The 20,659-nt window shown below is 35.8% G+C and overlaps 3 protein-coding genes across 3 annotated transcripts; all 3 read left to right on the forward strand.

Moving 5' to 3' along the window:
* Nucleotides 1-449: 449 nt before the first annotated feature.
* LOC116013740 (protein SMAX1-LIKE 4-like) lies at nucleotides 450-5,543 on the forward strand. Its single transcript, XM_031253647.1, has 3 exons — nucleotides 450-1,861; nucleotides 3,151-3,355; nucleotides 3,900-5,543. Exons 1-3 carry the CDS (start codon nucleotides 687-689, stop codon nucleotides 5,379-5,381), a joined length of 2,862 nt encoding a protein of 953 aa, XP_031109507.1. The 5' UTR covers nucleotides 450-686; the 3' UTR covers nucleotides 5,382-5,543.
* A 2,236-nt stretch (nucleotides 5,544-7,779) lies between these two features.
* Nucleotides 7,780-11,230, forward strand: LOC116013917 (microfibrillar-associated protein 1A-like). Its single transcript, XM_031253885.1, has 3 exons — nucleotides 7,780-8,063; nucleotides 8,646-9,892; nucleotides 10,765-11,230. Exons 2-3 carry the CDS (start codon nucleotides 8,709-8,711, stop codon nucleotides 10,874-10,876), a joined length of 1,296 nt encoding a protein of 431 aa, XP_031109745.1. The 5' UTR covers nucleotides 7,780-8,063; nucleotides 8,646-8,708; the 3' UTR covers nucleotides 10,877-11,230.
* Nucleotides 11,231-13,985: 2,755 nt separating this feature from the next.
* On the forward strand, nucleotides 13,986-18,903 carry LOC116011755 (glutaredoxin-C4-like). The gene is made up of 4 exons (XM_031251158.1): nucleotides 13,986-14,313; nucleotides 14,722-14,795; nucleotides 18,258-18,356; nucleotides 18,431-18,903. Exons 1-4 carry the CDS (start codon nucleotides 14,126-14,128, stop codon nucleotides 18,502-18,504), a joined length of 435 nt encoding a protein of 144 aa, XP_031107018.1. The 5' UTR covers nucleotides 13,986-14,125; the 3' UTR covers nucleotides 18,505-18,903.
* The last annotated feature ends 1,756 nt before the right edge of the window (nucleotides 18,904-20,659 follow it).

Below are 20,659 nucleotides of genomic sequence, written 5' to 3' on the forward strand. Positions count from 1 at the left end.
GATTAAAATTGTTTTTTTTTTCATTTTTAAATATCTGATTTCTAAATATTTTGAATTTAATACTTAGTTTGGAAAACAAAGTATTAATGAAGGATTTCTCAAAAAAAAAAAAAAAAGTATTAATGAAGGATAAATTACATATATCTATCAACCTCAGCAAAAAAGTTTATGATCAGTCAATAGATGATAAAGGTATAGGGAATGAGAGAGGGTGGCAGTGGTCTATAAAGCACAAACTTGTACTAGAAAGAAAAAGCAAAAAAGGAGTGAAGAGATCAATAAAGTCACAAAGCCATTTAGCCAAAAATAAAATTAAAAAATAAATAAAAACCAGAGAGTATTGAAGAAAAACTCTTTACAAAAAGAAAAAGCTAAAAATTGAACTCTGCAACCAATGCAAGTGTGAGTTGTGGTAGTATATATAAATTAAATTAAATTAAATTAAAAGGTAAACCATTAACCATCCTTGTTTAAAAACCCCCAAAGCCATATCATACTAGCCTACCATTTCATCTCTTCTCAAAACATACATAGATAGATACACATAATATAGAAGCAGTGTGGGTTTTGGGTGGTTGTGAGATACATAGAATTGTATAAAGACACAGAAGATCGGAGAAAGATAGGTCGCCGTAGTAGTGATCCAGAGCGGGGGGGTGTTGGGGGGTGGGGCGTGGGGCTAAGTTATGCGAACGGGAGCTTGCGCGGCGGTGCAACAGACCCTCACCACAGAGGCTGCTTCAGTGCTGAAGCACTCTCTAAGCTTAGCGAGGAGACGGGGCCATGCACAAATCACCCCTCTCCACGTGGCGGCTACCCTTTTGAGCTCTAGATTTAGCCTTCTCAAACGGGCCTGCCTCAAATCCCAGCCCTCGTCCTGCTCCTCCTCCTCCTCCCACCCGCTTCAGTGCCGAGCTCTAGAGCTCTGCTTCAATGTGGCACTCAACCGCCTCCCGGCCTCCCCGGCCCCGCTCCTCCACGGCCAGCCCTCGCTGTCCAATGCGCTGGTGGCCGCCCTCAAGCGGGCGCAGGCCCACCAGCGTAGGGGCTGTATCGAGCAGCAGCAGCAACAGCAGCAGCAGCCGCATTGGGTCATCAAGGTGGAGGTCGAGCAGCTGGTGTTGTCCATATTGGATGACCCTAGTGTGAGCCGAGTGATGAGAGAAGCCGGGTTCTCTAGCACGGCCGTGAAAGCCACCCTGGAGGAGCTCTCCTCCTCCGTCTCCTCCGTTTTCCAGGCCTACAATAGCTCCGGCGGCGGAATCTACTCCACCCCGAGCTCCCCGCCGACCCAAATCTATAAATTCCCCGAAGAAGACTTAAACGTCGTCAACGCCGTGGTCCACGTCCTGCTCGGCGGCCCGCGGAGAAACGTCGTCATAGTCGCCGACTCCCCGGCCGCCACGCACGGAGTCTTCAATGACCTGATGGGGAAGGTGGAGCGGGGGCAGGTCCCGGAGGAGCTCAAATCCGCTCACTTCATCAAATTCCAATTCTCCACCGCCCCGCTGGCGCTGATGAGGAGGGAGGAGGTGGAGACCAACATGGCGGAGCTGAAGAGGAAAGTTGAATCACTTGCCGGCGGGAGGGGAGTGATTATCTACACTGGGGATCTCAAGTGGACGGTGGACAACACCGTAGCCTCTACCTGTGCGTACAACCCGGTAGACCACCTGGTTGCCGAGATTGGGAGATTGCTTTCTTCGTGTACTAAGGTTTGGTTGGTCGGGACCGCAAATTTTCAAACCTATATCAAGTGTCAAATGAGACAACCTCCTCTTGATCTTCTCTGGGCTCTTCAACCTGTTTCTGTTCCCTCCGGCTCCGGTGGTCTATCTCTCAGCCTCAATGCTACCACCTGGTAATTATTATTATCTCTCTGTCTTATTTTATGTGTTTGATTTATCACCTATCATACATAGGTGATAGGACAGAGTACATAATTAAAAAAATTCTTTGGTAGATGTTTCATAATAATTATTGGGCCGGGCTGTTAATGAAAAGAAAGATACAACTTACAATAATAAACACCACAAAATACATACACATCATAAAAAGTTCATAGAAAATTAAACCATTAAATTTATTAATTACCTAAATATTTTACCAACATTTTAAAATCATATCTACTTATATTTTCAACAACCATATATGAGTATAAAAATTTAATTAAATACTAAGTATATACAGATATTACATTGTAACAGAATCAGTAGTACTAAAAAACACTAAGCTAGATTCAGGAAAAGGTTGCCATTTAAGTGCATGGAACTGAGAGGGTAACTTTAAGCCTTTCCAAGTAAATTACCTTTGTTACTATCATTATTTTTTGATTGAGAAGATATCATCATATTTGCTCAGTGACATTGTTGTTGTTCGTTGTTGTGTCCTTTTTTTTTGGTCATGGTCTGAAACAAACAAAGGTTTGGCTAGAAGCGTGCTACACTGCTGCTGTCTTTAGCAGACACATATGTTACTGGCTGTACTTTAAAAGTAGTTTCTGGCCTGCCTGTAATTTTTTTTTTTTTTTAAATAAAAATTCCCCTTTTGTTTTTAGTTCTGAATACTAATTTAACCCAATGGGTGAAAGTTTGTCTGAAAAAAATAAAATTTCATACACCTTCTAACTTTGTATGGAAGGTGGCACGCTTTTTTTTTTTTTGGTCTAAAATGTCTAACAAAGTAAGAAAAACAGCTCTGAAAAGAAAAATGCACCTTTTGACTTCTCTACATATAGACATCGAAAACCTTGATTTTAATGGGCTTTTGTCCAATATTGAAAACTTATGCCTGGTACGTCACTTTCTTAAAAAGAAAATATTAAGTTTATCACCTATTATCAATGATGTGATTTACATAAATAATAGTTTATATTTTGGTAGATCAATTTGATTTAAAATATTACTCCGTTCGTTTTTCCTCAAAACCATTATACTTTCCCTTAGGAGAAACACACACTTTATTTCTGATTAGTATTACATTTTTCAATATAAGTATTACATTTCCATCTTGACCTTATTTGTCTCACTCACATAAGTTTTTACCTTTTTATTTTTTTACCTGTGTAATTGAAAACTTTCATTATTTTCATTGTAATGTCTTTCAAGTGTTGGGTGGAAGTAATTGAATGGTGGAAGTATTGTTTTGCAGCTTCCAAGATTTAAAGATGGCAATACCACAAAACCAATCAAACAAGAAGGAAGAAGAAGTTGTGCTCACATGTTGCCCAGAATGCACCTCCAACTATGCAAGAGAAGCTGGATTAAACCAAAAAAGTTTTGAAACCAAAGGGGGCTCAGACAAGCCTTTAGCCCAGTTGCCTGATTGGCTCATCCCACAGGCTCCTCACCAAAAGGTACTGCATATAATAAACTAGTTGCATAAATTCTTGAAAATGGGTTAGTTCTTTGGCTCTAGGCAAATATGATGAAATACAAATGAGTTAACATTCAATTTAGTGCACTGGAATTTTTCTCGATTTAGTCTTCAACGATTTTTTGTACTTAATTAGGTTATCGACTTTGATGGTTTACTCAATTGAGTCATCGGCGGTTAGAATCAAGAACTAAATTGATAAAAACCCTTATAGTAGATTAGTAGACTAAATTGGGTAAAACCACTATAGTCGAATACTAATTTTGGTAAAACTAGTCGAAGATTGAATCGAGTATTAATATATGTGAAATTACCATGATATCTTAATAGAAGATTCAATTGGGTAAAACCATTACAGTCCAGGATTGAATGAGTGTTAATACAGGTGAAATTACTAAGTTATCCTAACAGAGGAGTCAATTAAGTTAAACCATTAAAGTAAGCACTTAATTAAACACAAAAATTCATTGAGGATGACTAGATTCAGTATTAAGTTATAAACCATATTTGTTTGTTGTGTTCAGGACGAATGGGGTGAACTGAGGAGGAAATGGAACAGGATATGCGAGAGTCTTCACCATCAAACCAGAAACTCAGTAATTTGCAAGCAAGGGAAGAGTTTGTTGTACACTACTACTACTGGTTCAATTTATCCACCAGGGTGGGGTAATGACGAGTCCTTGTTGTGTGATTCTCCAGTTGTGAAGTCTAATCTGGGCGCGAGCTGTGTGCCACGCTTCAGGAGACAACAATCTTGCCACATCGAGTTCAGTTTCAGCAATTCCAAGAATAATAATAATCAGCCAAACCTGGACAGTCTCAGATCCGAGGGGGAAGATAATAAGGAAGTGAAAATCTCTCTTGCACTCGGGAATTCCCCTATCCCTATCCCTATCCCAGAAAAGGATTTGGTGATCAGCAATGAGTTACACGAAAACCTGCCATGGCAATCCCAGGATTCGCTCTCGGCTATTCGTGAAACACTGATGGGGATCCAGAATAGCGGCAAGAAACAGGAGTGGCTGCTAATCCGGGGGAATGATATGGTTGGGAAACGGAGATTGGCTCGTGTGATAGCCCATTCCATCCTTCTTTCTTCTCATCTTCTTTGCTTGAACATGAGAAGAATAAGGAAAGGAAGCTCCCCCAATTCCCCTAATCACACTGAATCACTTGAAATGGGGATAAGGAATCATCCCAGAATTGTTGTTCTCGTGGAGAGCGTTGATCTGGCCGATCCTCACTTGCTAAAATTTCTAGCAAATAGTCTCCACAACGGAATTTCTTCTTCTTGCCATGCCGTGTTCGTCTTAACCATCAACGACGATGATCAGTCTAACCGGGATAATGACGAGGATTACACAATCCCAATCCCAATGAAGCTGCTCATAAATGAAACACCAAACAAAGATCTCAAGCGCAGAGCGGAATGGGGGGATATGGATTTGCAAATTAGCAAGAGAAAGAGCCAAATTAGAAGAACAAACACAAACAATTTGGCAATGCCACCTGCCAAGACCCTTGATCTCAACATAAAAGCCGAGGACGAGGATGACGAGGAAGAGGAGGAGGACAAGGCAGCAGGCGACTCGAGCCCCATTTCAAGCGACCTGACTCGCGACAGCAGCCCGAACGATCCCTTAGGATTCCTGGAAACCATAAAAAACCAGGTGGTTCTCAACAAGGACTCATCACAAGAACAGAAGGCAAAGGACATGTTTTCCTCCAGGATTAAGCAGTCCCTGGAACAAGTCCTGGGAGGAGACAAGAACACGGGCGTGGTGGACGAAAACCTAACAGAGGAGCTTCTGCAGGGCTGCGGGGATTTCCTCAATAGCTTGTTTGAGAAATGGCTGAAAGACGTTCTTCAAACGAGCTTGCAAAACATGTTGGATGATCATAGGAAAGAGGGTGTAAGTAATGTTAGGCTTTGTTTGGGAGAGAAAGGGGGGGATACGTTTTTCCAGGATGGCTTCATGGGTACATGTCTTCCCAAGAAGATTTGATTTTTCCATTATGCATTGATGGATTAAGAGATCTCTCTTGTGAAGGAAATGCATGCCCAATGAGCTAGCTAAGCTAATTAATGTTCTTTTGTGTAACTACTCTTAATTAGTTGCTTCCTCAATGCTAATAGAATGTTTGGTTTGCTTTCCTTTAACCTTAAATTAGCAGGAATTTGCAAATTTTTCGAGTTTCAGCTCACAACTCTTGCATATTAGAGTATTAAAAATTCATCAATTAACTATTTTTGATTTTTTTAATAAAAAACTTATGCTTTTGGTCATTGTTATAGGCATACTCAAATCAATCTTTCAATTGTTGGTGAATTCACTTTTGGTTTCTAGATTGACACTAAAAGGAGTGCATTTTGATGATCTTGAGGCATATATATAAGGAAATGTATTTGTTAACATGCTTGGTGTTATCCCAAAATATAAGAATTAAATTACCTAGAGAATTAAGTAAGAAATTTGATGTGTTTAAGCCTTCCTAGGATTTTTTAAAATATCTAATATATCATTGTTATATACAAACATTAAAACAAATATAATGAACAATTAAAAGTTTAATAAATCACTTAACCAAATACCAAAATTTCAATATGCAATAAGAATTTCAAAATATAAAACAATACGTATGTAAAAAAGTGTTGAGAACGACAAATTTCTTTTATAAACAGTATTGTTATCCTTTGTGATAGTTGAAGAGACAAATTTCTTATATTTATAAAGACATTTAACCGGCACCAAAAATGATAAATATGTAATTGAATAAATTTTGTAGATTCTCAATTACTGACCTAAAAAAAAAAAAATCTTACCTCCCCTAGGTGATGAAATTTACTATCCTTTAGGGCATGTTTGCTCCAAAATCATGGAAAGCGCTCTTTAGTGCTTCGCCTCCATTGAGACTCAAACCCACAACATCCAATATGGGAATGCAATCTTGGTGCCACTAGACCACAAGGTCTTTGCTAGAGATAGGGGATATCAAACAACACAAATAAATATGCAAATAATCAAAATAGGAATTGTGATGAGGTTACACATGATTCAATGCCATGACTAAAGATCAAGGGGAAGTAAACTCAATATTGGGTTCTAAGATTGCCAATCACCAACTCAGGGGCTAATATGCCACTTTTATGATTTATGCTAGGCCGAATTGAATGACGAGGATTGTCTAGTTGTCGTGATGGATCAACCTTCCCAACAAAGCCCAAGCAATCTAGTCCTTAAAATTCCCTATTTTCATAGAGAAATAGAGGGGTTGTGAGATGGGGTCTCGGAAATGGCAACCCAATTTTCGTTGCTATTGAATTTCCTACAAGATTAGAGTCAAAGATGTTGTGCATCACACCTTAACACAAGAATACAAATGATCCCCACAACAATTGGAACCTTAGATTGGGTCTCACCCCTTTTTTTGCAATAAAAACCAACTAGGCATTAGAATCTCATGTAAACCTTAATCCCTAGTCCTAAATAGGACCACTCACACATCATATCAATCAACAAAGCACAAATTTAAAAGGAAAATATCATAAAGCAACAAGATAAAATCAAGCAAATAATACTTATAAATGAAAATAGACTAAACCTGTAAAACAAGATAATTTATCATTTTTTGAGAAAGGTAAAGTAGTTTCTTGATCAAAAGTGCGAAAATCTCACACGCCTATATAAGGCACATTTGTTTTCAAAAAAATATAAGGCACATTTATTGTTAGAGGATGGGGACTTTTACTTCTCAATTATCTAAGACTTGTCCGACCCAACCATCACTGTACCCCGATTTTGGTTCACCCAAAGCCAAAAAATCCATCTAACTAATTGTTGGACGAAGGACCTGTTTCCCAATCAAATACATGGGAATAATCATATCGATGTCGAACTGGACAACTATGTCCAATTCGCCATAGATGAAGAAGCTTGGCCAGTTTCTCCGTCCGATTTAGACGTAGAAACTCGCCAGCTTTTCTATCAGATCGAAACGAGAACCCGCAAGTTTATTCATTCGTTCCGGGCAAAGAAGCCCTGGCTTCTTCGCCTAATTTGAACAGAAAAGTTATGGCCTTTTCGCTCTAAATGGACGACGAAGCCGACAACTTTTTTTTCATTTTTTTTTTTTTGGGAATAGGATGCCATGAAATCAAAATTAACCGATTATCATTTGGTAACCAATTAAATATGTTAATTGTACAATTTTAATCAGGTTAAGAGTTTAATTGAAGTTTTGTTAGTTCCATGATCTAAATGCATTTTGACATATAGTTGGAGAGCTTATTTGACTTTTATCCCAAAAAAAAAAAAAAAAAAAAAAAAACACAATAACGGAACGACGACGTCAAGTTCTGAACTACTAGTCTCTATCTTCAATTCTTTCCCTTTCGAACTTAAATCCCCACGGGGCAAATCTGAAACTTTCAAGCCTTTCAGCGACCTAGCCCCCGGCCAGCCGCTGCGACAAACACCCGCCACGAAGCATTCTCAGCAAGACTAATCCACAGGGAAACAGAAGCCTTAGTTGATAGACCAACATCAACTACAATTTCCCTCTCAAAACCCTTATATATCAGTATATCACCAATGATCTAACTGGTAACAAAGAAGTCTCAAACGATCAAAAAGTTCAGAATAGAACTAATCGATATCTAGTCTGGATTTCTTTGCGATGTTGGAAAGGTGATAAGCATTGAAGTATTCCTAATTTTCTCATGAAAGTATGAGGAATGACTTATTTATGTATTTTTTTATTTTATTTTATCTAAGACTTCAAGCTTGAATTTGAAATATTATAGGTGAAGGGTAGCGATGGTTACTGTCTTTGAGGTGGAAATAGTGATTGATTGTGGTCTGTATTTTGAATGAAGGGTGTTCCTATGGGTTTTGCTTAAGGATAAAAGCATAGATTTTGAGATGATGGCATCCAATTGATTTGGATTTTTTTTTTAGTAATTAGGACTTTAATTAAAAAGATTTGTCAAAATTATTTTGGATATCCATTGTAATTTTTGACACATGTTAAGTTTGCCATTTACTTGCTGCTGTTTTAGTATTAATACTCTGTAGTATAAATTTCTGTTAATTTGAGCTATTAAATTCTTCTGCTTAAATTTATACCTTTGGATATGGATTACTTCTGATGGGATCATGCTTTAAAGGAAAATTTTTCTGGCACTGGTTGCTATATTTTCTCTGAATATGATTTGCAGGTATTCTCTGTTCTGATTATTTGATACATCTCCTTTTTCTTTATCTTTTCAGGTTTTGGATTTGCGTTTGAATAGTTAAAAGTACCAATTGAGCTTTTAAACTTATTAGATAGAGATGTCTGTTACAGCAGGTGTGAGTGATACTGTAATTGCTATTAGGGAGAAGCTTAGGGGTAAAATTGGCCAGACAAAAGTGAAAAGATATTGGCCTGGTAAAGCTCCTGAATGGGCAGATGAAGCTGAAGAAGATGGGGATATTAGGACAACCAGAGCAGCTGCCCTGGAAACGGCCTTTCCTAGCCAGGATGGCTCAGATGTTGGAAAAAGGGATGATCCCAGGTTGCGTCGGTTGGCAGAGAGTAAGATAGATAATCGTGAGGAAGTAAGGGCTGATCACAGACGCATCCGTCAAGCTGAGATTGTCTCAACCATCGAAGAGGAAAATAGAAGACTGGAGAGGGTAGATGAGGAGGATGAGGATGAGGATGCCCTGGACGAGAAGAGGAGGAGAATCAGAGAAAAGTTGCTTCAGAGAGAGCAAGAGGAGGCTCTCCCGGCAGAAGAGGAAGAGGAGGCAGAAGAGGAGGAGGAAGAAGAATCGGAGTATGAGACTGAATCAGAAGAAGAGACCACTGGGATAGCAATGGTGAAGCCTGTGTTTGTCCCCAAGTCTGAGAGGGATACCATAGCTGAGCGTGAGAGGCTTGAGGCTGAAGAACAAGCACTTGAAGATTTGATGAAGAAGAGATTAGAAGAGAGGAAAGTTGAGACAAAGCAACTTATAGTTGAGAAGATTCGAGAGGAAGAAGAGATTCAGAAGAATTTGGATACAGAGGCTAATATTGCTGATGTAGATACTGACGATGAGGTGAATGAGGCAGAGGAATATGAAGCTTGGAAGGCCAGAGAAATTGCCAGGATCAAGAGGGAGAGAGAAGATAGGGATGCAATTCTGAAGGAAAAGGAAGAAATAGAGAAGTTGAGGAATATGACTGAGGAAGAGAGAAAGGAATGGGAGAGGAGAAACCCCAAACCTGGTTCAGCATCCAACAAGCAAAAGTGGAAGTTCATGCAGAAATACTACCACAAGGGTGCATTCTTCCAGTCAAATCCTGATGACAGGGCTGGAACTGCTGGGGCAGATAATATTTTCAGCCGTGATTTCTCTGCACCAACTGGAGAAGATAAGTTGGATAAGACCATATTGCCCAAAGTCATGCAGGTCAAGCACTTTGGTCGTAGTGGAAGGACGAAATGGACACACCTTGTCAATGAAGACACAACTGATTGGAACAACCCGTAAGTATTTTTCTTTGTTTTTATTTATTTATTTATTTTTATGTTTTTTGTTTTTTAGATGCCTGTTTACTTATAAGGATTTATGCAGTAGACCAAGTAGATTTTTGGATCAACACATAATCATATTTTTTACTCCGTATATTTCAAGGTTTTCAGTTACTTTCACCCATATTAAATCTTAAATTATAATTATAGCCTGGCATAAAAATGTAATTCTGTTAGTGATACATAAAATTGTTATTGGACTATGTTGTAAAAGTAACATTTACTATTTGTAAAGTGAACATTAATTGCGGCTAAAAGCACTGTGGAACTCATTTTCTATTTTCCTTGAAGAGTCAAAATGTGGACGTTCTACCAAAATAAATGATTAAGTGACTATGCCTGTTGTGATAACTGATAATCAATGCTGCTAATTGTAGTATTTCCTCTTCAATGAATGAATGTCTTTGATGTTATTGATTGCTTTCTCTGGGTATTTCGTCATGCTTGTTATTATTGATTTATTGAGAACTAACTGTTATTTGATTGGGGGGAGGGGGGAGGTATTATTAGTCCTATTGCTCAACTCCAAAATCATAGTATCTTTAGCCATGTCCTTTAATGACATCAGTATTTGTCTGAACCAAATGTAGGATTAGCAGTCCATTACCCTCCAATCCCATCTTTTATCCAATCTTAATCTCTCCCAAACAGGTTTAAGGTTTAAGATTAAATGTTATGTGGTTTTAAGAGATTTTGTCCTTTGTGATGGTTCCATTGTACATTTTTAGAGATTCTGTTCCATTTAACAGTTCCAATTTACATTCGGATCGTGACTCATCAGAGCAGATTTTCTAATATATCTAACATGAAATTGTGGCATGGTGCAGGTGGACATACAATGATTCTCTTCGGGCAAAGTACAATGCAAAAATGGCTGCTGTAAATGCACCTATTGCAAAGCCCAAGGGGAAGAAGCTGAAGGATTGGGAAACTCGGTGAGTTCTCATCTCATTGTTTTATGCAGTAACAGGACTTCCAGAAACATGGGATATTCAACAAGTTTTCGTCTTCTTCCTGTTAGAGCATTTTGAGAATGCGCTTTTGTTGATTCAATAAGCTTGTTTTTTTAGTTGTAATTTGAGTGTTGTAAATCTTCCTTCACCAATGGAAACTCGATAGGGTTCTTCGTATTCTTCCTGTTGCATTAGAAGTGGGCGTGTATGTGGCAATATAACTCTAGTTTAGTTAATTAAAATTTCTATTCTAAACCTTTTGGTCTTTTATCAATCGTGGTTATAGTTCAGGGATTACATTAATAATACAATGTGTTGAGCTGCTAGCTCTTATTGGTCCTGGGGTGCGATAAAATTTAGAGTGTGGGAAATAGACATGATAATGATATCCTTTTGATAATATGATCAAAAGAATTATAAGTTAAGAGTTTAACAGCATATTTTGTTTGGTTTACCCTGTTTTGTCAGCATTTTCATTGTAAAGGGAATAATTATTTTGAGGAAACCTCTAATATTAGATTATTCTTGAATTTATAAGAATAGTTTATATTTATTAATATTTAATTTATCATTGTCCGTTTTGTTATGTACTATTATATTATATAAGTGTATTTTATAATAATAATAATAATAATAAAGGATTTAAGGGTTTTTTTGTTGATTTTTGTTATATGCAGTGTCTTGTGTTCTTCCTGTGAGTCTGTGAACTTACAAACATTCTATTTGTTGATATATATATACACACTAGTATTTGTACGCGCGATGCGCGAAAGTTCATGCCCAATATTAAAACATTAATAAATATAAATAATTAAAAATTTTAATTCTAATTATATATAGAGTTAATACCACAAATGGTCCTCTGACTATTGGGGTAGTACTTCTTTTAGTCCTCGACTTTCAATTTGACCACAAATAGTCCTTTGACTTTCATTTTTGACCACAAATAGTCCTCCATTAAAATTTCTGTTAAATAGGTGTTAAATCTAGGGGTATTATTGTCAAATTGATACATATAATGGTCTTAAAATAAAAATGTTTAGAATTTTTCACCAATATAATGGTCTTAAAATAAAAATGTTTAGAATTTTTCACCAACAAGCATAATTGAAACAATTAACAAATATAAATACTCCTAAATAAAAAGAACAATACACCTTATTCTCGTAATTATGCGTACAAAATGCAGATTTAATATTAGAGCTATCTTTTTTAATTTAACCAACAGATTAAAATGGAAGAATTTTTTTTAAAAAACCTTGCTTCCATCATTTTCATGGTTGTTCATGCATGGCCGATTAATAGTTTTCACTTTTCATTAATCGATCAGACATTTTGTTTGGGACATAATTGAAGGCTGTCACCGTTAAATTAATATAATTAATCAAGTACAAATAGCGAACATTAATCATGAATTTTTATTTAATTTGTTCATTTATATAATTTGTCACGTCCATTTTGTTTTTATATTTATTAACTTAATGTTTATTAATATTTGAAATTAATTATGTTGTCATATAATTCTAAAAAGAAGCAATCATAATAATATTAATCAATCTGACGATATTACCCATAGATTTAACACCTATTTAACAGAAATTTTAACAGAGGACTATTTGTAGTCAAAAATAAAAGTCAGAGGACCATTTGTGGTCGAATTGAAAGTCGCGGACTAAAAGGAGTACTAGCCCAATAGTCAGAGGACCATTTGTGGTATTAACCCTTATATATACAAATATAGTATATGTGTTTTATACACACATATATGATTTATCATGTATAGAAATTTAATTAAAATATAATTAACCGTTAAGTTGTTTTCAAATGACCTTATGGTCTAGTGGCATCCGGTAGTGGCATTTGGTTGCACCGCATGTTGGAGGGGGCAGGTTCGAGCCTCAGTGGATGGAGTTAGTAGTACTCAAAAAAAACCATTAAATTAATTATATAATGATTTTACTAAAATGATAATTAAAGAATAGGAAAATGATATGATAGATATAGGTGTATGATAATAATGATGGAGTTAAAAACTAACGGTGTAAGGAGGGTAGTTTTGTATAACAACATTGTAGTAGGGATAATTTTGTCTAATAACATTAAAGTGTACAACATTTAAAGTAATGTCCCCGTCAAGACCCAGCTTGGGATTTCATGCTTCCATTTCTCTTCTCTCCACGTTAAGGTAATGCTGGGTGATGTTATTAAGGATCTGGGCATTGTCGTTCCTCAGCTCCGCAACCTGCACCATCGTCATCCTTGACCATCGCGCCGACTCACAGTTAGATTGCATTCTCTTCCACTTCATCTCGTTCATCACACCCTGCAAGTCACCCTTCAACCCGGATTCTGAATATGGGTAGATCCCGAAGAGTTTTCGACTTTCCGCTAGAACACACCATTTTTTCTTCCCACCATAAACCTTAGAACGACGTTGATGATGAGATGAGTTGAGAGCTTATTTATGAAAAAAACATAAAACCAGTAGAGGAAGACAACGGAGAAAGATTGAACAAGCAGCATTTTCGACGACCTTTCTCCCCCTCCGGCGATGTCAGTAGTGGCAGCAAACTCCGACTCATTTTCCGGCGACCTATAGTGCTTTCCGGCGATTCTTGGGCGACGAAGATGATGTAGTTTAATGATGTTGTACGTGATTAATAAATGATGATAAGAAGATGAGGATGAGGATGGCGTGAAGTCGTGAACAAAAAAAATGGGATGAAGAAGATGACGATGATATGCGTCTGAGTGAGGAACGACAGAGATTAAGAGCTTGAAATCTATGAGTCGAGGATGAAGAGAAGTGAAATGGTGGAGAAATCTATACACGTAGGGAGAAAAAAAATAAAGAAAAAGAATAAATATTGCCAAGTAATCATCTCAATCTACAATCAACCGAAAGAAATGCTCGATAACCGACTACCAGGTGAGATTGAAGGCATTTAGAGCGTTGAGGGGAGTAATTGCACGTTTTTTTAGTTCAGTGGTCTGATTGCACTTTCGCGCGACGTTCAGGGGCAATTTGACCATTATTCCTTACTAAATATATAAATGCGTCCCTATTTAATGAATTGAATGCGGAATTATTCCAAATCCACTCTTTTTCTCTCCAGCTCACCCTTACAATTGTGTACTGCATCTAAATCTAGACACACCCATCCAGGGTTTTTAAGTCTGAAGAAGTCTCCTTGTCCGAATTTCTTTGCATCGATCTTTCTCAACTCTATATCAAATGGCGAAATCATCTCTCTTGGTAGTGTTTGGGGTCACAATCCTGTTTGCCCTTGTGTGTGCGGGGACTACATCTGCATCCATCCACGATTCCGACGAAGACGATGCCCAATCGGAAGCAGCCGCCGCCTTTGTGAAGAAAACCATTTCTTCTCATTCCATTGTCATTTTCTCCAAATCCTACTGCCCGTGAGACATTTTAACTCCTTCCTTTTTGCTTACTTTTATTTTTTGTCTTCAATTTCTTCTTGTATGCATTGGGATGCCAGTTTATGCGGGTTTTTTTTTTTTCTTTTGCAATTTGCTTTCATATATATTACATATATTTTTTCTTCTTGTAAAATTTGCTTTCATCTTTGCAATTTATGCTTAAGCTAATCTTGAATGCAAATTGATGGTGGATTAATTGATGGTTTTAAATGTTCCATATTGTAATTTCAGTCCATAAATGTAGATGCATTATAGAGTTTTCCTTTGAAACATCATTGATTCCTATGTTATGCAAGTTCTTCAGAGTTCACTAAAGTGAGTTTGAGAATTATTAAATCACCTAGCCTTTGGTACTTTCTGTTATGGGATTATCTCTTTCCTATGCAGATATTGTAAAAGGGCAAAGGCTGTCTTTACAGAATTGAAGCAGAAAGCTTATGTTGTTGAGCTTGATGAGAGAGGTATGTTCTCACTGTGCTGTGCTTTTTCTCTGTCTCCTATTTAATTGCTTCACTGGTCTTGTATCGTTTTCAAACAAGTATCTGTATTCTTTATTCTTTTACTGCTTAATGATCAAGGAGAAGGAATAACCTAGCCTTGCAGCCTTGAGAATTTGTCGACCTCATTTTATTTATTTTTTACCATTTATGATCTTATGATTATGAAATGCTGTATTCTCAATGGTAATGTAACTCTTTTTTAAAAAGTATCTGGCTTTCTTATTTTATTGCTTAAAGATTTTGTAAGGGACAGGGACATTACCTAGCTCAGCAACAATGTGAACTTGTGGACCTCTTTTTCTACCAATTAAGATGAAATCCTGGATTCTCAGTGGTGATGTAACAAGTTTTAGACAAGTATCTGGCTTTATTATTTTACTTCTTAAAGATTGGGGAAGTAACAGGGAAATAACCTAGCCTAGCAAACATGAGAACTTGTGGGCCTCTTCTTTTAAAATTTAAGATTTTCAGAGAAACTGGATTCTCAGTGGCCTGATCAAGCTGCTGATTATTGCTCTTGCTCACTCTATTTAATTTCATGCAAGTATATTTTTCTTGGGACCTGTTTGGTATCATTCTCCACAAGTTTTTGAAGGTTTTAGAGGAAAGGGTCAAATATGCCCTTGGACTATATATGGAATTGTGCAATTGTGATCTTGAGCTCCAAAAAGCTCCAATTGAACCCTCAACCTCGCAAAAAGTGCAATTGGCACATTTTTGTAGGTAAACTTATGGCAGCAATAGGTTAATGTTGATTTGGCATTGATGTATCTTCTTCTTCTTCTTTATTTTTTTTTAATTTTTTTAATTACTTTTTTAACTGTGGTTTTTTAAAATTATTTTAAAAGCTTTGTCCATTAGCCATGGAGATGGAGTCTTTGAATCTGGACAACGACAACTTGGGCATATTTGTCCAATTGAATCTGGACAAAGACGCCCAATGCGTCTTTGGCTTTGGATGTACAAGCTATGGATAATGGCCAGGGCGTCATTGTGCCTCGTGGAAATATTCATTACCATGGCTTCTTCTTAAATGAAGAAGATGATTTTTAAAAAAAGTTATTATTATTATTATTATTATTATTATTATTATTATTAGAGATAAGTGTCAAGTACAGTCTTGAACTATTTTAAAGTGTGAAATTAAACCATCAAACTCCAAAAAAGCTTCAAATATACTCTTGAATTTGATAAAAAAAAAAATGCAATTAACCTATTTTTACCTATTTTACTTTAGGTAAACTTCAGGTCAGATCCATATTAGTTGTTTTAATTCTCACTTAGCACATTATTATTAAAGCAAAGCTTGACCACTGGTGAAGAAAGATGAACAAAATGGTAGCATAGACCTTTGAGCCTACACATTGGACTATCATGGAGGTTTTATTTTAGTTTTTCTTTTTAGATCACATGGTCTGTTGATGCATCAAGCGAGTCTCATGATGCCAAGATGTTGGTTAGGTTGCTTGAGACTTGAACAAATAGGTAAGGAAAATGTGGTTTAAGTTGTATTGGTGCTAATTACAAGGCAACAGGTAGATTGTTGGAGGGAAGGATACCTACGCTGTTTTGGACTCCCTACTAACTACAAGGCAACAGGTAGATTGTTAGAGGAGAGGATACCTACGTTTCTTTGGACTCCCTGCTAATTACAAGGCAACAGGTAGATTATTGGGGCAACTTTTTTTTTTTTGAACCCTTCCCACTGTTTTGATTTGAAAGCAGGGAGTCCAAAACAACGTAGGTATCGTCTCCTCTCCTCAAGCAACCTAGCCAACATGCTGGCATCATGAGACTCGCTTGATGCATCAAAAGACTCCAAGAAAAAGGTCCCCTCCGGACCATTGACAAGGAAGTTGTTCAAGTGCCTATTTCTTCTGTCAGTCCATCCATCTGACATCAATGTACACCCATATTGCTTCCAAGCAAGCTTATGTTTTTCTTTCAATAAGTCAATGACCCACAACTCATGAAAGCTAGGAGGTTTCCACTCGGGTCTTATTTGTCCAACGGAGTCCATCATGATCTTAAAACTCCTAGCATTTGCCACATTAAAGGGAATGTCACACTCAAAATCTTCTTTACTTCTTGTACAATCTTCAAGGGTTCTTTGATAACTGGTATTGCTATGCCTTTCTTCCACAACTTCTTCCGGGTTTTTCCTAACCATTGTAGTGATTAACTTTGGTGCCGGTTGTGCAAACCTCAAACCTGACTGCTTCCTTTTGCTACTAGTCCCTAAACTTGGATAATCAATTGAGTTGTGGGATGATGGTTGTCTTGGTTCCATTGACACTTCTTGTGAACCATCATCCTCATCATTGCCATCAACATTATCATCCAAAGTCAGCTTCATATTCCTTGAATTCTAAAGTATGTATTCTCGCATTTCTTTCATAATTTTTGTTGTTGTATTTGGGCATGCAATAACATCTCCATAGCCCTTTGCTAAGTGTTTGCTTCAATCTTTTAATCCCTGTGCTAATTTGTCTTTCACACAAAAGTGCATTGGACCAAATCTTTTTTGGTTAAATCTGGCAAAACCCCATACTTCCACCCTGGATCTTTGGATTTAGCCTTTCTTCTAGGGTTCTTTGATGGATTATAATTAATTTCATTATCATGTTGATCCTCCATAACCTGTCATACACAAAATAAATAGCCTAAATAAAGTGTATAACACTGGCAAGTGTCCAGTTGAGATTGAAGTCCCTACCCTATCAACTGATATTTTTGTTTCTTTGAGCACATCCTTTAATTCTTTTTGCATTTTATTGTTGTTATTGTTTCTATATAGTTTTTTGAAAAATAAAAGAAAAAAGCAGTTTTGAAATTCAGATTCTGACAGGTTATCATTTTACCATACTTAGTGATGCATAGTCTTCTTTGACATAAAAGTATTGAAAATTAGAAAGAGTGAAGAATAGGGTTGATTAACATTAATATTAGGATTGTGAGAATCCATGATTGAAGGAATCATTTCAAGAATACTCCTTCAATTCAAGCGGTCACTGTCAAGAGCCATGTAGTTCAGTGGCATTGTCATGAGACTTTATGTTAGAAGTCTCAAGTTCAATCACTGTTTGCTCTCATGTGTCAAAAACTAAAGAGCTTACTTAGGAATCACGTTCATGATAACAATCATCACTCCTTGGAACATAACTAAAGAAAGAAGACTGAGATGACAAACAAAATACCTATCATTATGAGTAGTTTGGAGATTAATTAATTTGAATTGTCTGGTAAGGTGATTATGAAATGTTTCCTTTGCAACTTGGTTACTGACATTTCTTGGGGAAAACTTCCCTTGTTTTTAGGTGCCCAAAATAATTCTCAGATGGGAATTTCTTAATGTTGAAATATATCTTACATTCTAGTGTTCCATGTTTTTAGGAGACTGACCTTTAAGAATCTTTTTCACAGATGATGGATGGCTTATTCAAAATGCGGTTAGTGAGATGGTTGGAAGGCGTACGGTGCCACAGGTTTTCATTAATGGAAAGCACATCGGAGGATCTGATGGTAAGTTACTGTCACATGTCCAAACCACTTTGCTTATCAAATTACTCATTGGGCTATTCGTTTTACATTTACAGATACTATTGAGGCCTATGAAAGCGGAAAATTGGCTAAACTCCTAGGTCTTAATGTAAGCAAGGATGATCTTTGAACCTAATGCATTAAATGGCAGCACAAGATAAAATACTTTGGCTTTTGTTACTGCAGAGTAGTATCAGTTATCCATAACAAAGGAAAAAGGACCAGTTTTTGGTTTCAACTAATGTAAGATGTTCTCCTTTAGTGGCAGACAAATGAACATCTAGAAAATCTATCCTGAATTCTTTAAAATGTAATGTGGTGGGTTTTTGTTCTAGTACTCAGGACTCGGATGTGGTTAAGTTTTGTGCTGAAGGTTCCTTTAGTAAAAAGAATTGAACTGTTGACCTTTCAGTGGTGATTGGTCATTATGGATGAGAATAAATCCTTGTCAAACCTAGAGGTGTTTAGTTCCAATGTTAATGTCTTGGACCAGGTTCACGTACTAAGATGAATCCCTTATATAAGTTTATTTTTAGTGTGTTACAAGTAATTTGAAACTAAAAATAAGCGTGAGGAATATGAATCATTTAAAAAAAAAATATTATTTCTTAGTGTTTGGTTGAAAGCTTGAAACTTATATTTTTTTCTATTTGGGTTTATTTTTAAAAACATGAACACAGATCAATTACCAAGTTATTTCTTATAAAATATTAATTATTTAATAATGATAATAATTATTATTTATATTAAAATAAAAGTATAAATTAAATGAGTTATAAAATTAGTAATGATTATAACAAAAATGTGTAAGTAAATGGTTTTTAAATTGCAACTTATTATAATAAAAGTAAGACAAAAACTTGTGTGAGACCGTCTCATCGTGAGACGGGTCACAAAGGTCACGTTTCAAGAGTATATTTTTCCTTAAAGTAAGGGGAGCATTATTTATTATGGAAAATGTAATACTTTTGATGAAAAATATAATACTTTTACATCAAAATGCAAAATTATTATTATACATTTTTCTTCAAAAATATTACATTTTCCCTTGTAAATGACAAAAAATTTATACCTGATTAGTATTATATTTGAGCATATAAGTATGGCTTGTGCACGTTAATTCAACTTGATCCGACCCGTTTCATAAATAAGGATCCGTGAGACGGTTTCACACAAATGTGACCCTTAACCTTTTGGGGGAGGATAATTGAATATAACATCGTCTTCTTGAAAGTCATCACTTGATTCTTTGACATATTCCAGAAGAACATGAACCAACCCATTCAAAGCATGCATCTTGTAACTTCATTCTTGACTTTTGATCATGTGATTGGATCTTCTTTGATTGGAAGTGAATCTCCATGTTTGTCGTCAGGGCCGTTTTTTTTTTTCTTTAATATTTTTGTGGTCCCGTTATTATAAATAAATGAGGCCTTAAAGTATAAGCGCAACATTTAAAATCAATATGTACAAATATATGATTTTAAGGTGTAACACCAACTGAATGCAAAAATCACATTTTCTATAATAAAATATATGATTTTTATTTCAAATAAGTATGAATGATGTAAATATTAGGTCCTCTAAAAATTAAGACCCTGTACTATTATTCATTTTGGACGCCTTAAAATCCGGTTATGTTTGTCGTCCTCAACATTCACCTAACAATTTCGTTATGTTAATTATACTCATATTGTATACTCAGTTCATGAATTATTACCATACACAAATTTTTCCTTTTAATTATGTGTAGAGTGACAATTTTAATCTACCACTAACAAATTATGTTAATATTAATATAATGCATTTTAAATCTCCAAATTATTGAGGGACACCTTAGTCATTTTTTATTTATATCATTTTGTATTAACTTATTAATTAATCATTGAGGTTGACATGCAGATTTTTATATTTTTATTATTTTTATTGTCATTGGAATGTAGCTAAAACTTCAAAATTGTTTTGATTTCCAAGTTTCTAAATATTACTGGTTGAAATAAATATTCTGAATTTAAGTACTTTGTTATTTTCATGTCAATAAGTTGGAATGAGTCTTCAATCTATAGGTACTTTCCATTCATGTCATTTTCATTTTCATTTTTTTTAAAGAAGAAAAGAACAATATTATGAAATAGTTTGCTCACATAAAAAAACGTTAATATAAAAAACTGATATGAATATATATATATATATATATATATATATATATATATATATATATATATATATATATATATATATATATATATATATATATATATATATATATATATATATATATATAT

The sequence above is a fragment of the Ipomoea triloba genome, chromosome 3 (assembly GCF_003576645.1).
Source record: "Ipomoea triloba cultivar NCNSP0323 chromosome 3, ASM357664v1".
Classification (NCBI taxonomy): domain Eukaryota; kingdom Viridiplantae; phylum Streptophyta; class Magnoliopsida; order Solanales; family Convolvulaceae; genus Ipomoea; species Ipomoea triloba.